This window comes from Phacochoerus africanus, chromosome 4 (assembly GCF_016906955.1).
Source record: "Phacochoerus africanus isolate WHEZ1 chromosome 4, ROS_Pafr_v1, whole genome shotgun sequence".
NCBI lineage: Eukaryota > Metazoa > Chordata > Mammalia > Artiodactyla > Suidae > Phacochoerus > Phacochoerus africanus.
The window spans coordinates 142,274,478-142,290,187 of NC_062547.1; the positions used below are offsets into that span (position 1 = coordinate 142,274,478).

At 45.1% G+C, this 15,710-nt stretch overlaps 1 protein-coding gene across 11 annotated transcripts in view; it reads left to right on the top strand.

Moving 5' to 3' along the window:
- Positions 1 to 15,019, top strand: part of ANKHD1 (ankyrin repeat and KH domain containing 1) — a 138,347-nt gene extending 123,328 nt beyond the window's left edge. For 5 of the 11 annotated variants that reach the window (XM_047778806.1, XM_047778807.1, XM_047778810.1 and 2 more), the window contains 7 exons: positions 2,324 to 2,500; positions 4,631 to 4,882; positions 5,628 to 5,803; positions 6,329 to 6,493; positions 9,679 to 9,788; positions 14,352 to 14,525; positions 14,682 to 15,019. In XM_047778806.1, the coding sequence (XP_047634762.1) occupies positions 2,324 to 2,500; positions 4,631 to 4,882; positions 5,628 to 5,803; positions 6,329 to 6,493; positions 9,679 to 9,788; positions 14,352 to 14,525; positions 14,682 to 14,685 (1,058 nt within the window). In that variant the 3' untranslated portion in view covers positions 14,686 to 15,019. Of the gene's footprint in view, positions 1 to 2,323; positions 2,501 to 4,630; positions 4,883 to 5,627; positions 5,804 to 6,328; positions 6,494 to 6,771; positions 7,260 to 9,678; positions 9,789 to 14,351; positions 14,526 to 14,681 lie in introns of those variants that run through there. The other 6 variants (XM_047778809.1, XM_047778811.1, XM_047778813.1 and 3 more) reach the window with 6 other exon arrangements.
- The last annotated feature ends 691 nt before the right edge of the window (positions 15,020 to 15,710 follow it).

Sequence of the window (15,710 nt, forward strand, 5' to 3'; positions counted from 1 at the left end):
CATATGGAGGTTCCCAGGCTAGGGGTCTAATCAGAGCTGTAGCTGCCAGCCTGCACCACAGCCTCAGCAATGCCAGATCCAAGCCGAATCTGCGACCTACACCACAGCTCACGGCAACGACGGATCCTCAACCTTCTTAGCAAGGCCAGGGATTGAACCTGCGTTTTCATGGATCCTAGTCAGATCTGTTTCCACTGGGCCATGACAGGAATTTCCTTGGCTTCTTTTTTTAACATCCTGGGTGGTTTCTTTGGTTGATGTTCCCCTTTCATGGATATTGTTTACTTTTCCTGGTTTACTGGTAAGAAATAGTAATGCTTAACATATTAAAGGATGTGTAGAAATTGGAACCTTCAGGTGCTGCTGGTAGAAATTTGAAATGGGGAGTTCCCACAGTTCCTGTGGTGGCACAGCGGAAATGAATCCGACTAGTATCCACGAGGACACTGGTTGCTGTGAGCTGTGGTGTAGGTCAAAGACATGGCTCAGATCCCTCGTTGCTGTGGCCAGCAGTGTAGGCCAGCAGCTATAGCTCCAATTCTGCCCCTAGCCTGGGAACTTACATATGTCACAAGTATGGCCCTAAAAAGCAAAAAATTAATAAAGTAAAATAAAATGGGGAGTTCCCATTGTGGCACAGCAGAAACAAATCCAACTAGTATCCATGAGTTCGATCCCTGGCCTCGCTCAGGGGGTTAAGGACCACAGACTCGCCTCGGATCCTGAGTTGCTATGGCTGTGGTGTAGGCCATCAGCTACAGCTCCAATTCGACCCCTAGCCTGAAAACTTCCATATGCTGCAGGTAAGACCTTAAAAAGCAAAAAAAAGAGAGAGAGAGAGGGAAAGAAGGAAGCAAGGAAGGAGGGAGTGAGGGAAGGAAGGAAGGAAAGAAAAAGAAAGAGGGAAAGGAAGGAAGGAAAAAAGGAAAGAAGAAAGGAAGAAAGAAATTTAAAATGGTACAGAAACTTGGGGAAAAGTTTGACAGTTCCTCAAAAAATTAAAAAGCATTACGATATGATCCAATAATTCTACTTCTGGTTATACCCAAGAGGAAACATGTCTACACAAAAACTGGCACACACATGTTCATAGCAGCACAATTCATGATCACCAAGAAGTGGAAACAACTCAATGTCCATCAACTGATGGATGGAAAAACAAAATGTGTTGTATCTATATAATAAGATATTATTCCCGGAGTTCCCATCGTGGCGCAGTGGTTAACGAATCCGACTAGGAACCACGAGGTTGTGGGTTCAATCCCTGGCCTTGCTCAGTGGGTTAAGGATCTGGCGTTGCCATGAGCTATGGTGTGGGTCACAGACATGGCTCTGGTGTAGGCCGGTGGTTCTGGTATAGGCCAGTGGCTACAGCTCCGATTAGACCCCTAGCCTAGGAACCTCCATATGTTGTGGGAGCAGCTCAAGAAAAGGCAAAAAGACAAAAAAATAAGAAGATATTATTCTCATTACAATATATATTCTATATTATGAGATATAATTAAATGAAATAATCCTTTGTGCTACAACCTGGATGAACTTTTTTTTTTTTTTTCCTGTCTTTTTAGGGCCACACCTGCAGCATATAGAAGTTCCCAGGCTAGGGGTTGAATCAGAGCTACAGCCACAGCCACAGCAACACTGGATCTGAGCCCTGTCTGTGACCTACACCATAACTCGTGGCAATACCGAATCCTTAACCCCCTGAGTGAGGCCGGGGATCGAAACCACATCCTCATGGATACTAGTTGGGTTCATTATTGCTGAGCCACAATAGGAACTCCAACATGCGTAAACTTTGAAAACATTTTGCTACATCAGAAAAGTCAGTACAGAAATATTGGTACCATTTAGTCACAACGTGCTCTCTCTCATTTCACGTCCCCCCCCCCCCATGAAAGCTGTGAGATTTATGTGGAACATACTCCAGGTGACTACCATTCCTAAACACTGGACTCACTTTTCTATATCTGGTGCTACCTGGTGATATTCTTCTGGACTGCAAGAGAAAATGGGTTTGGGACAGATAGTATGATAGAAATTGGTTCTTACCACTGGATCCACAAAGTAAACTGCACACTTTCTTCTTTTTTAAAGAGGAATTAAGGAGTTCACCTGTGTTGCGGTAGGTTAAGGATCCAGCATTGTCACTGCTGTGGCTCAGGCCACTGCTGTGCTGCAGGTTCAGTCCCTGGCCTGAGAACTTCCACATGCTGCAGGGCACAGCCAAAAGAAAGGGAAAAAAAAGAGGAATTAAGTAAACCTTGGACTTTGCATTTTAAAGCCTTGGCTAATTCAGTGTCTTGGACTTGTTTTATTTCAGGGTTACCATCCATTGATCCATCAGGCAGCTCCCCATCTTCTTCTTCTGCTCCTCTGACAAATTTTTCCGGCATACCAGGAACGCGGGTTTTTCTACAAGGGCCAGCTCCTGTTGGGACTCCTAGTTTCAACAGACAACATTTTTCTCCCCACCCTTGGACAAGCACCTCAAACTCATGTAGGAATCCTAGAGGAACTCTTCCCACTGAATAAATTACTAAGCCATTTGTTTCAGGGAACACAGTATTATAACGTTAGTAATCTAAATGGTGTGCAAATACCAAAGGTTTGTACTGCAAAAACGAACAGTCATGGAGTTCCCTAGTTGCCTAGCAGTTCAAGATTTAGAGGTGTCACTGCTGTGTCTCAGGTTCAGTCTCTGGCCCAGGAACTTATGCATGCCACAGGCACAGCCAAGGGAAGAAGAAAAAGAAAGAAAAGGAAAAATTATCAGCCATTTGTAGGTAGAAAACTTGAGTAGGGTCAAGCTGTTCTTCCAAGCCAGGTTTGTTTACATTGAGACTTGGATCAAGAAAAGAGGTAAAACCGGTAGAAACGAATCTGACTAGGAACCACGAGGTTATGGGTTCCATCCCTGGCCTCGCTCAGTGGGTTAAGGATCCAGTGTTGCCGTGAGCTGTGGTGTAGGTCACAGATGCAGCTCGGATCTGGCGACAGCTCCGATTAGACTCCTAGCCTGGGAACCTCCCTTGCCTTGGGTATGGCCCTAAAAAGACAAAAGACAAAAAAAAAAGAAAGAAAAGAAAAGAGGTAAAACAAGTAGTTTTATAAGACCCTTTGTGGGCAGTATTATGAAATAATTTGTCTGAAAAAAAGATGAAGTTAGGTATCTAGTCAGCTTGGTATGATTCCTCATTTATTTTTACATTTTAGGAAACTGTATTATTGTCATTTATAAGTAAAAATATTCCTCTGTTCTCTTTTACTTATTTCAGTATTTAGAACAGATGAAGTTCTAGCAGGATTTAAACAGAATTTGTTTGTTTTTTAATGAGCATCATGAAGTAGTCTCTAACCCTAACCCTTTGACAAGGAAAACTCCATATTACTTGAGAGTCCCATTAAGAAATAAAGCTGTGTGGAGTTCCCATCGTGGCTCAGCGGGAACAAATCTGACCAGTATCCATAAGGACACAGGTTCAATCCCTGGCCTCACTCAGTAGGTTGAGGATCCAGTGTTGCTGTGAGCCATGTTGTAAGTCACAGACATGGCTCAGATCCTCTGTTGCTGTGGCTGTGGCCTAGGCAAGCAGCTGTAGGTCTGATTCGACCCCTAGCCTGGGAACTTCCATATGCCACAGGTGCGGCCCTAAAAAGCAAAAAAAAAAAGAAAATGAAAAATAAAGCAGTGTGGCGTTCCCATTGGGGCGCAGCAGAAATGAACCCGACCAGGAACCATGAGGTTGCAGGTTCAATCCCTGGCCTCACTCAGTGGGTTAAGGACCTGGCGTTACCATGAGGTGTGGTGTAGATTACAGGCGCAGCTAGGATCCTGCAGTGCTGTGGCTGTGGTGTAGGCCAGCAGCTGCAGCTCTGATTAGACCCCTAGCCTGGGAACCTCCATGTGCCAGGCATTCAGCCCTAAAAAGCAAAAATAAATAAATAAATAATGCTGTGAATTGAATCCTATGATGCTTTGCTAACATTTAACCTTTCTGTCTTATGGGAGAGTGGGGGAGGGCTATAGAAAGAGGAGAAATAGCAAATAGCTAATAAGTATAGAGGACCATCAACTGCTTTCTAGACAGTATGATGGGTACCCTGGAAATATTACATTTAAGTTAATTTAAAATGTGACAATATATATTTTGAGAAGATTGTATATTTTTCATTATTTTTTTTAATTAGGGCTGCACATGCAGCATATCGAAGTTCCCAAGCTAGGGGTTGAATCAGCTGCAGCTGCCAGCCTACACCACAGCCACTGCAACGCCAGATACTTAACCCACTGAGCGATGCCAGGGATCAAACCCACACCCTCATGGTTGCTAGTTGGGTTTTTACTGCTGATCCATAATGGAAACTCCCAAGAAGATCTTTTAGAACTAGAGTAAGAATAAATATGGCCTTCTTCCTTTCTAGCCTTGCTTAGCAGTTCAATCTGAAATTTTTAGTCTTTGTTTATATTTACAGGAAAATAGTATAGAATAATGTTTATAGAATTGTAAAATGAAATTTTTCTTTACAGAACCTATGTTGTGAAATAGACCTTTTCAACAAGGCTTCTCATATTCTTATAATTAGTTTTTATATGTAATAAAACAATAGAGAAATATTTTGCCACCAGGTGACTCTCCTATTCCATCTGTTTCTTCGGGACCATCTTCACCTCTTTCAGCCACTTCTGCACCACCAACACTGGGCCAACCCAAAGGAGGCAGTGCCAGTCAGGATCGAAAGATACCTCCCCCTATTGGAACGGAGAGACTAGCGCGGATTCGGCAAGGAGGGTCTGTTGCACAAGCCCCCGTGGGGACCAGTTTTGTCGCTCCTGTTGGACACAGTGGAATCTGGTCATTTGGCGTCAATGCTGTATCAGGTATAGTTATGGTGCAAGAAAACTTAGTTCCTACGCTTAATCAGGGGGATTGTTTAAAACTTCGAGGTGTTCAATCCAGTTTCAAAGTCTGTAATGTTAGTTTGGATTATACAAACTATCATACATTATATGTCATATGTATGATAGTAATATATAAGATAATAAATACAGAGTTGATGAGAACTAAAAGATTCCCTCTTGAACTTTTCTTGTAGAATGGGACAATCATTTGACTTCTTTCAGCGAGCACTTAGTCTTTTGAAGGACAAGGTAGAGTGTTGGAGGGTGTTCAGAGGACTCCATTCAGTTTTCCAGGAAGACTTTTTTTTTTTTTTGGTTTGCAAAGACTCATGCATGTGTCCTGAGCTTGTCAAAGGAATGATTTTGATTAAATTTAGTATAAAAAAAAATCAGGAGTTCCCGTCATGGCGAAGTGGTTAACGAATCCGACTAGGAACCCTGCAGTTGCAGGTTCCATACCTGGCCTTGTTCAGTGGGTTAACCATCCGGCGTTGCGTGACCTGTGGTGTAGGTCCAGACTCGGCTCGGATCCCACATTGGCTGTGGCTCTGGCATAGACTGGTGGCTACAGCTTTGATTAGACCCCTAGCCTTGGAACCTCCATATGCCACCTGAGCGGCCCTAGAAAAAGCAAAAAGACAAAAAAAATTTAAAAATCAAATGGTAATATTTTGTTATTTTATCCAAATAAATACCTAACCCTGATCTCAATTCTTCTTTCTAGAAGGCTTATCAGGTTGGTCACAGTCTGTGATAGGGAACCATCCAATGCATCAACAATTATCAGACCCAAGCACATTCTCTCAGCATCAACCAATGGAGCGAGATGATTCTGGAATGGTAGCCCCTTCTAACATTTTTCATCAGCCTGTGGCAAGCAGTTTTGTGGATTTTTCTAAAGTGAGTTGACAAACATCATTGTAATTTGTTTAACAGTTTGCAAGTCAACATGGTCACATGTTAAGGAGTAATTTGTACTGAAATAATTCTTGCTTTTGGTATCACTACTTTCTTTCCCTGACTTTGCCAGCTCTTATAGCCAGTTTCAAGAGTGGGTTATGTTGTCTCCATCAGTTTGTACTCAAATTATCCTGAAGATAGCATCTTCCACCCAAAACTTGGGAGATTCAGGTCTTGCTCCTTTGCGTTTGTCTGCCACAGTTTTGAAGAAGGCCCCTTCCCCTCTAGAAAGCTGTCTGTGAGTTCCCCATTGCCTGCTTGTCTGCTCTAAGAGCTTCCTGGCAGCCATAAAGGCCGATTGTGGCTGCAAGCAAGCGTGTAGAGTTCCCCTTTCCTTATCACAGGCTTATTAGTAAATCTAAAATACAGGAAGCTGGAGGGAATGAAGGGAAGTTAGAAAGATCTATCTTGGTATTCTGGAATCATTTATAATCACTTCATGATTAAACCTTTCTGCTGTTTTAGGGTCTGCCGATTTCCATGTATGGAGGCACCATAATACCCTCCCATCCTCAGCTGGCTGATGTTCCAGGAGGCCCTCTGTTTAATGGACTTCACAACCCAGATCCTGCTTGGAACCCTATGATAAAAGTTATTCAGAATTCAACTGAATGCACTGATGCCCAGCAGGTAAAATGGACTTAATGCTCTTTTATTTTTCAGATATATCATGTCATTCTTTTAATTCTTTGGGAGTGCAAGTTCTGAATATGAAAAGTCATGACATCTGACCGCCTTGATCTGAATTAAGTTTTTCAACATCGAAATGATGCTACTTAACATTTTATTTCTTATATGAATATTCTTTCTAGGCAGAAACAGTGAATTGCCATTGCATTTATATATTCATTTTGTAAATGTCTAAAGATTCCTAATTAGAAATTCCAATTTTTCCTCCCCCTTTTCAGATTTGGCCTGGCACGTGGGCACCTCATATTGGAAACATGCATCTCAAATATGTCAACTAAGTTAGAAGGTCTTACTCTTTAGCCTTGTTTGAGAAACCTTTGACCTTGGAAGAACCCTGGGGATTTTTTTTTTTTTTTTTTTAATGTGCCTAAGAAATTTTCTCTGAGGCTTTAGCAATGGAAATTTGACTGCCCATTGTATAAGAACAGAGTGATTTCCTATCCACCTGATTATGTTCTCTGGTTAGTTTAGCCATTTTGAACTTAGTGCTTCGGGCTAAACATACTGAATGCTACTTGTCTGCAGAAGAGAATTAGATGATTACATGTTTCGACCTTTTAGGGTGGTAAATACATGTACAATTGTTTACATACTTAAAAGGAAAAAGTTGAGTAAATTTCTTGTCATATAGTGGCTCTACTTAATGTAGCCTGTATTAATGTGAAATATTTACCAGAATATTCAATAAAACGATGAACAGTGTTTAGAAGTGAGGTGTGATCCTTTCAGTGGTCATGCAGGTTTTACCCAGTCCACAGTCACACTGAACCAGGTTGTTAGTACTGTGTTTGTAGTTGACTTCACGCATTTTACACTTTAGAGTCCGTTCTCAGACTGCCTTGGAAAAGCACCTTGAAGATTATTTGGGTACTTATTCCATGTTAAACTTTCCTTATTCTCTTGTTTTCGTCCGCATCATTTTCTAAGTGAGAGAGTTTAGCGGATAGGCAATTGCACAGTTTAGCTCTTTGTGGATCATGAGTGTGTCAGCAAGAACAACAGGATTTCAGTCAGATGATGCTGAACAAACTTAGGGACTCCCAAGTCATCCTTCAGATAGCTTTTGTGCTTCCTGACTTTTTTATCTAAAGATTTATTTTGGTTATAGTTGTTTAAGTTTTATTTGAGTTGGTACATAGGAAGGGGTGGCGTTGACTCCTGTAATTCTTTGTATTATTGAATCAGCTGAATAATGTTTATAAATACGTGACTAATTCTGGGCTTAGTTCCATGAAGAGCCAATATGGTCAACAAGCTAAACTCAGGACACTGGAATGGACTGCTTTGGCCAAAGTATTGACTATGCCAAGAATCTGATGCAATAGAGAAGAAAAAACTATCCCAGTGAAAAGAACAGTCATCAACTTGTTCATGTTTTAATATGGTTGAATTACCTGGTCTTAGATATAAGCAAACTAAAAAAGAAAAAGAAAAACAAGAAACTGTGTCTGATAGAGAAGCCAAAACATACATCAAGGCAAAGAAGGATACACAGAAAATAGTGATATCACTGGTATTGAAGTTACTGCCTTTGTAGTGCCTGCCTAATAACCACATTAGGTAATCTCAAGAGCCCCCCACCCCACCCCACCCTGACCTTGAGAGAGACAAAAGACCCTTTGGAACACCCACATGCCTTGCTGTTTCCACTTAGCACTAACACAACAACAAAGTCACCTAATTTAGAGAAATAAATGAAACTATAAATAAGTGAAATACACATATTTATATTTACATAAATATATAAATGAAATATAGAAAAATAAATGAAACTTGATGAAACATATACTAGTGAGAGATAATATTAAGTAAATTTTTCAGTGGCACAGAATGGTGAGTTTTTCTCTGTCTGAACTATCTACAGTACATTTGAATTATTGGAAGAGCTCTTAACCCTGTCTTCTATACCTTGAGGACAACAGAATGAAATTTTTTATCTCAGGAAAGGAACTAGACAAAAAAAAGAGGAGGAATTTTGAGAAACCTCTAGGAGGATTAGGAAGAAACGGGAGCTGTGTCGTTTACAGCAGTTATTTAGGATACCCTCCTTTCTGCCCCTTTACCAGCACTGCCTCCTTTTCTTTCTATTTGAATCCCAGTAGCCTACTCCCCACTCCATTTTGCCTGCTATAATCTCTTCTTCCTCTGTCTTGCCTCTTCTTGGCATTACTTTACTGCTATTTTACCAACCTGAACCTTGGATTAAACCTAGCTCAGGTAAGAACTCAATTACTTTCAAAATATACAAGGGACTGCGGGTCGGGGGGCAGCATGGTTAGAGGGGAACAAGAGTCAGAAACCTAAATTCTATTTTCCTCTCTGCCACTTGAAGCTATATGACCTCAGCAAATCATTTCTTGTCTCTGGGCTTCACTTTCCTCATCTAAAAAATGAAATTGAATATAAATTGAACTCAAAAGGGTCTCCTAGTTCTAACATGTTTTCTCCTTTGTCTTGTGCATGGTATGGGAATATGGTATGGGAAAAATAGAAGCCAAAAGAATGGTTCACATTGCTGAGGTTTAAGAGCCCCTCCCATTTGTTTTCACATGGAATCAAAAGCCTGCTGTTGTAAGGGCCATTATTGACTTTAGGATTTTAGTGGAAACAGAAGAAAACCTCATGTGCACCCATAGTGAGCCCTCAAGTCATAAAGAAAATCCTGCCGAGGCACAGATAAAACCCCTTGAAAAATAACAGCTCATTCAAGGAATAAAACTGTATCATCAGGGAGTTTCCATTGTGGCTTAGCAGGTTAAGAACCACACTAGTATCCATGAGGATTTGGGTGCAATCCCCTGGCTTTATTCAGTGGGTTAAGGATCCGGTGTTGCCACAAGCTGCAGCGTAAGTCACAGATGCTGCTTGGATCCTGTGTTGCTGTGGCTGTGGCATAGGCTCCAGCTGCAGCTCTGATTTGACCCCTAGCCAGGGAACCTCCATATGCTGCAGATGCAGCCCTAAAAAGAAAAAAACAAACAAAGCCTGTGTCATTAAGGTTTCTAGACCCACTTATTTCAAATAGTGTTCAGTGTAATAAAATTTCACCACCAATAAAATCATTGATGTTTTTAAGACCCTTTAGACCTATTGTGGCTACAGTGTGCTGACTTGCCCTTTTATAGGCCAGTCTGCTTCCTTCAGTCCCTGCTCTCAAAGGGGAAATCTCACCACCTCAGCTATCCAGACCGAAGAAGAGAGTTGGACAGCCAATGGTGGCCTCTCCTAACCAGAGGTAAGAAATCTCAGGACTTGGGGAGTTCCTGTCATGGTTCAGTGGTAACGAACCCGACTAGTATTCATGAGGACGCAGGTTCAATCCCTGGCCTTGCTCAGTGGGTTAAGGATCCGGTGTTGCCATGAGCTGTGGTGTAGGTCGCAGATGCAGCTCGGATCTGGCGTTGCTGTTGCTGTGGCTGTGGCGTAGGCTGGAAGCTACAGCTCAGATTCAACCCCCAGCCTGGGAACCTCCTCATGCTGAGGGTTCAGCCCTAAAAAGACCAAAAAAAAAAAAAGAAAGAAAAGAAAAGAAAAAGAAATCTCAGGACTTAGAAGTACAGCTTCCATCTGTTCTTATAGATTCTGGCCAAATTCTCCTCCCATCCTCAAAATTAGTATATGAGAGGACCATCCTTAGTTTGGGGTAGCTTTCAGAAGGTGAAAGGCTGGTCACGTTAGAGTTTCAAGCCAAACAGAGAGGCGTACTTAGAATGCGTGGTCCTGGCCCCCTGTTTAAGACCTTTGTACCACACCATAGACCCAGGAAGAGGCAAACAAGCTGTGGGAAAACAGCTGCTGAACAGCTTGTTCTCTAACTAGCCTTAGAGCTTTTCTCTTCTACAAAGAAGTGTGGCTGGTCGTGACGTCTTCCCAGTGGACCCTGTCCTGGGTGATGTGTGACCATGTGTCAACGTTATTTGACAGGTTACTTTACCTTCACGCTCTGCTGTAGGAAACAGGTGAGAGAAAAGTGGTTTTAAGTGTGTTAAGACCGCCTTCAATAAAAGGCAGGAGCTTAAGCTTAAAAACCTAATTCGGAAAACAAGCTCATGAATCTGATCATCAGATTGCAAATGTATTTTGTGATTACATTTCACCTCTTTCTCTTTCATCTTGATGGTACTGGTGGCAGAGACCTTGTTTTCCCCTACAGGTTCAATCAGACCTTTGGGGTTGGGACCTGGGCAAACTTTTTTTTTTTTTTTTTTTTAAGCTCCCATACTCTAATGAGCAGTCACTGTCAAACAACCCTCTGGTTTAAACTCCTGGTCCTTCATCTGGGTTGAATGGACATGAATCTGGCTTCCTTTCTAAAGCCAACTACCTATTCTCTAGTTCCCCAGCCCTTACAGCACACAGTGTCTCAAGAAAAGTAAGCTTCCAATAGGAGGCTTATAGTAGTAGTAACTGCTGCTGTTATTTCATAGTAGCGGTTAAGAGAAGAGAGACCTCACTTCCACACTGATCCTTCTGGAAAAGCTTCATCGCTTCTCTCCTAGTTCTGTTCTCACTGGTATTTCTCAGTCTCTTTTGGTAAAATCCTCTTTCTCCACTCTTCCTTAAATAAATGTTGATGTGCCCAGGCCTCTTCTTTTGGTGTATCTTCTCCCCGGGTAATCTCATCCCCTGCTCTTGGATTTCACTCCACCCAAATCTGAACCCCTAGCCCAGATTTCTCCCTCCGTAGCTTCAGACCTGTACATCTGGCTCCTTGCCATACTTCTCCATCTGAGCATTCTACACACACACACGTTCCCTAACATAAGATATGCCCCTTCCCTGTCTTCCTATTATATTATATTAGGTGGTACCTGATACAGATAAACATCTATATCTCTCTATCTTATATATATCATTAGGTTGTATCAAGCCTCTCAAGTCAAGTCTGGGAATGATCCTAGCTCATAGGATGTTAATCAATCACCTTATCCTTCCCCCTCTGTGTATCAGGGAGTTTGCACCTTCATTCTCATTGTCCTCCATCCCATCCCCCACACCCCCTCACTAGACTACTTACCTTGCTTAAAAGTTGAGTTAGCAGGAGTTCCCATTGAAGCTTTGCAAGTTACAAACCTGACTGGTATCCATGAGGATTCAGGTTCGATTCCCGGCCTCACACAGTGAGCCACAAGCTGAGGTAGAGGTCGCAGACATGGCTCAGATCTGGCATTGCTGTGGCTATGGCGTAGGCCAGCAGCTGCAGCTCCAATTAAACCCCTAGCCTGGGAACTTCCACATGCTGTGGGTTCGACCCTTAAAAAAAAAAAAAAAAAAAAGAGAGAGTTGAGTTGGCAGGAGTTTTCTAGTGGCACGGCAGGTTAAGAATCCACTGTTTTCACTGGGACGGATGGGTTGCTGCCGTGGCACAGGCTTGATCCCTGGCCCAGGAACTTCCATGTGCTGTGGGCACAGCCAAAAGAAAAACAAGGTTGGCAGAATTTCCTGGTGGCCGGCATTGTCACTGCTGTGGTTCAGGTTGCTGCTGTGGCTCTGGTTCAGTCCCTAGCCTGGGAACTTCTCCATGCCAAGGGTGAGGCCAAAAAAAAAAGGTTGAGTTGTCATAGATAGTTCCTCACCATCTGATCCCAAGCCTTACCTTCCAGTATTGCTAAGACACTTCATTTAGGCACACACCACTTTGTAAGAAGCTCAAGTCCTTTTTGGAACAATAAAATATCCATGTCCTTGCTACCTGATTCTAAGGACCTGCAGACCTAAGGGTTGCATCACCTGGGATTTTATGAAAAACCCAGAATCTCAAGTCCCACCTACTGTGTCAGAATCCTCATTTTAACAAGATCTTTAGGTAATTCATGTGCATGTTAAAATTTGAGAAGCAGTGATTTGTAAAATCCAGTCTTTTTTTTTTTTTTTTTTTTGAGGAGGCCAAATAGCAGACAACTGGATCAAGTTGAGGCTTTTAGTGTATATAAATACTAGACTTCATACTTACTTTCCCACCACCTCTCTCCTGCCTCCTTTCATACCACTATGCCTACATCAAAAAGTCTTCTCTTTAAAGGCCAGGTTCTCTGACGTTACTTTTCAGCGAGCTAAAGACCAATCCCTCCTCCCCAGGCCCCTTCCATCCCGTATAGGCTTTATTCATCCTTTCATCAGTCCAGAAAGGCCACCCTCCCTCCCGGGGCTTCCCTTTGTGCCAGGCACCAGGCCATGGGGCCCTCTGCACCCTGTGGGATGGCTGATTAATGGGAGGCAGCACACAGCTAAGCTGAAGGGCGCACGCTCGAACCAGATATGATCAAGTCTGAATCCCAGCTCACCCTCCTAGTAGACTTTGAAACTTCTCTGGGCTTTGGTTTTCTCACTTGCAAAACGTGGCTCATAGCAGTGCTTTACTGTTTAAAGCAGTGGGTGAATGAACACGAAAACACAGAGCGCCCTCTGCAAATGGTGAAGAGCTGAGTGGCTGCAGTGCTGCTAGGCAGGCGGGCCAGGGTTGGGCCAGGAGAAACTGAAGGCCAGTGCGAGCTCTGGGCCCCCTTCCCACCGAGCTTGGGGCTTGCTCCCGCCGGAGGAGGGCGGCCCCAAGGGGCTGAGTGACAGCTGCCCCGCCCCGGGCGTGACGTCCTGCTGTTGCTGCAGCCGCACGTGGTCGACTGAGTCCGCCTCAGACTGCTCAGCGCTCCACGTCCTCAGCACCAGCCACTTGGCTTCCTGCTCGTCTGGCTCACTATGTCCACATCCACCAGCCGCCCGATCCCCGAAGGCCGGGACGGGCTGCCGGACTGCTACAGCAGCACGCTATACGCCACGACCCCGGGAGGTCAGCGGGCGGGGCCGGGGTCTGCAGGCAGCGGGCAGGCCGGCGAGTGCGTGTCTCGGGATGTGGGTGGGGGGTTGCAGGCCTGAACTTGTCCGCGGGCCCCTCTACAAGCTTTGCTCCCCGGGACAGGGCCGGGGGTGTTGCTTAGAGCTGAAGCCCATTTCCCTAAAACTTCAAAGTGATGCAAAACCGCCTTGAGCCTAGTTTCTGGGTGACTCTGGGCAGAAACATCCCTGTGGACTGGGTTCCGAGTTCCCTGCTCACCTGCCAGTCCTAACTTTGCTGCCTGGGAGCAGAGGCCCCAACTGCGTGCAGCAGGAAGCAATCAGGTCATGCAAAGCTGCTAGAGCAGGACTTTGGCAGTCGGGGGCAGGGGCTTCAGGCCTTGGTGCTGGGGGGCTTGCTTGTGGCTGATTGGCCTGGAGCAGCCTGGGATCACGCCTTCTCTGGAGTTCCTGCCACGCGGAAGCAAAGGGGAGGGGTGAGAACAGGATAGGGCCCTTTGAGGACATGATTCAGGCCAAGTTCCTCTAGGCTGGGCTGAGCCTGATAGGACTTGGGAGGGGTCAGGATAAGAACAGCGTGTCCCTGTTTCACAGGAGCGGCACTGCTCCTCCCAGCAGGGGACCCACAAGCCCAGGGGGCAGCGCGAGCCCTCACATCTGCTGTTTGGCTTCCTCGTCCACCTGAGATAAGAAGGCTAGGCCATACCTTGCGAACCAAAGCAGTAAAGTTCCAGAGTCAACAGCAGGACAGAAGTAGCCTGAAGTACCTGAGATCAAGTCGGGTGCTCCCAGAGCGGAGGCCTCAGGCTCCGGTAAACCAAAAGCCCCTGCCTAGACCAGCTGGGATGCCCACTTGCCCTCTGGTGCCTAGACACATACTGCTTAGTGCAGTAGACCTTTACAAAATGGGATTTTCTAAAGATCTTGGTCCCTAAAAGGCCTGTCTGCAGTTCCAGACAGCTCTGTACCCACACGCCTGCGTCTCAACCGCCCTTACCCTTGACAGGCACCAGGATCATCTACGACCGAAAGTTCCTGTTGGAATGCAAGAACTCACCCATTGCCCGGACACCCCCCTGCTGCCTCCCTCAGATTCCCGGGGTCACAACTCTTCCACCAGCCCCATCCTCCAAGCTAGAGGAGCTGAAGGGGCAGAAGGAGACAGAGGAAGAGATACCCGGTAAGGAAAACAGGCCCTCAAATTAAGAAATGGCTTTAAGTCACATGCCCCAGTTAAATGGAGTGGGGGCTCAGTTCTGAGCAGGCCTCTTGCACTGACAGGGAGCCTGCAGACCCCCAGCCCAGCACCCAGTCCTCCTGCCTTTTCTCTCTCCAGATGATGCACAGTTTGAGATGGACATCTAATCCAGTGCAGATGGCCGTGTGTGGAGTCGGAAGAACCCCTCATGCTGCTGCCGCTACCTCCTTTCTTCCGGGGTATCCAGAGGCCAGGTGGCCTCATCTCATCCGGAAGGGGGTGACTTGTTGGTTCTGGGCCTCCCTTAGTTCTGAGGCAGCTAGACTAGGGATGAGGAGTGGGCAACCTGCCAGGCCCTTAGCTCAACTTTCTCTTTGGTCTGTAGGCTCTCATCCTAACCTCTGGCCCTTGGCTCAGGCTGGGACTGGGGGGTGGAGAATGTCACTTTCTGACTGCTTAGTAAACATTCAAAGAAATACCTTGGCTCCACTGTTCTCCTCAATGTTGATCTTCCCATCTCAGACATGAAGCTGAGGGCCCCAGCAAATCTGCTTAGGCTCAGAGCTCCCAGGTCCCTTCCCAGCCCTCACTGGGCCCACTTCCAGCCATGATTAGAGCCTGAGAAGGCTTTGGGGGCAAGCCATAGGAGCCACCAAATCATCAACAGCAGTAGCCTGACCCCTGCCAAGGGGCTGTTCCAGTCTTTTCAGGAAGCAGCCTTCTTGGAATCAGGCCTCCAGAGCAGTACCCCTCCCTCCCTATTCCAAAGCAGGAAAAGAGGTACTGTCCCCAGCCTATAGCATTCAGTGGTCTCTCCCAGACCTCTGCCTCCCACCTGTAAGCAGTCTCCCTTTTCACAGTAGGATAGGACCGTCCTGGCCCCTTCCACCTCGTTCCATTGTCCTTGCAGAGTTAGAAAGCAGGGCCCGAACTGAGGCCGCAGCTTATCTGGTGAGTCAGATAGAGTCATGATCCTACTTCCCACCCCCATGGGGGGGAAAAAATCATGATCCCTATCTCAGCAATCTGGTCTTTCAAACCTTCAACTTACAAAGCTATGTGATCTCTGCAGCATTTGCATACCTCAAGGGTAATGAAATAGAAACAGGGCAGTCTCCTTTTTTTTTTTTTTTTTTTAATCTTTAGGGCCCTGCCTGTGGCATTTGG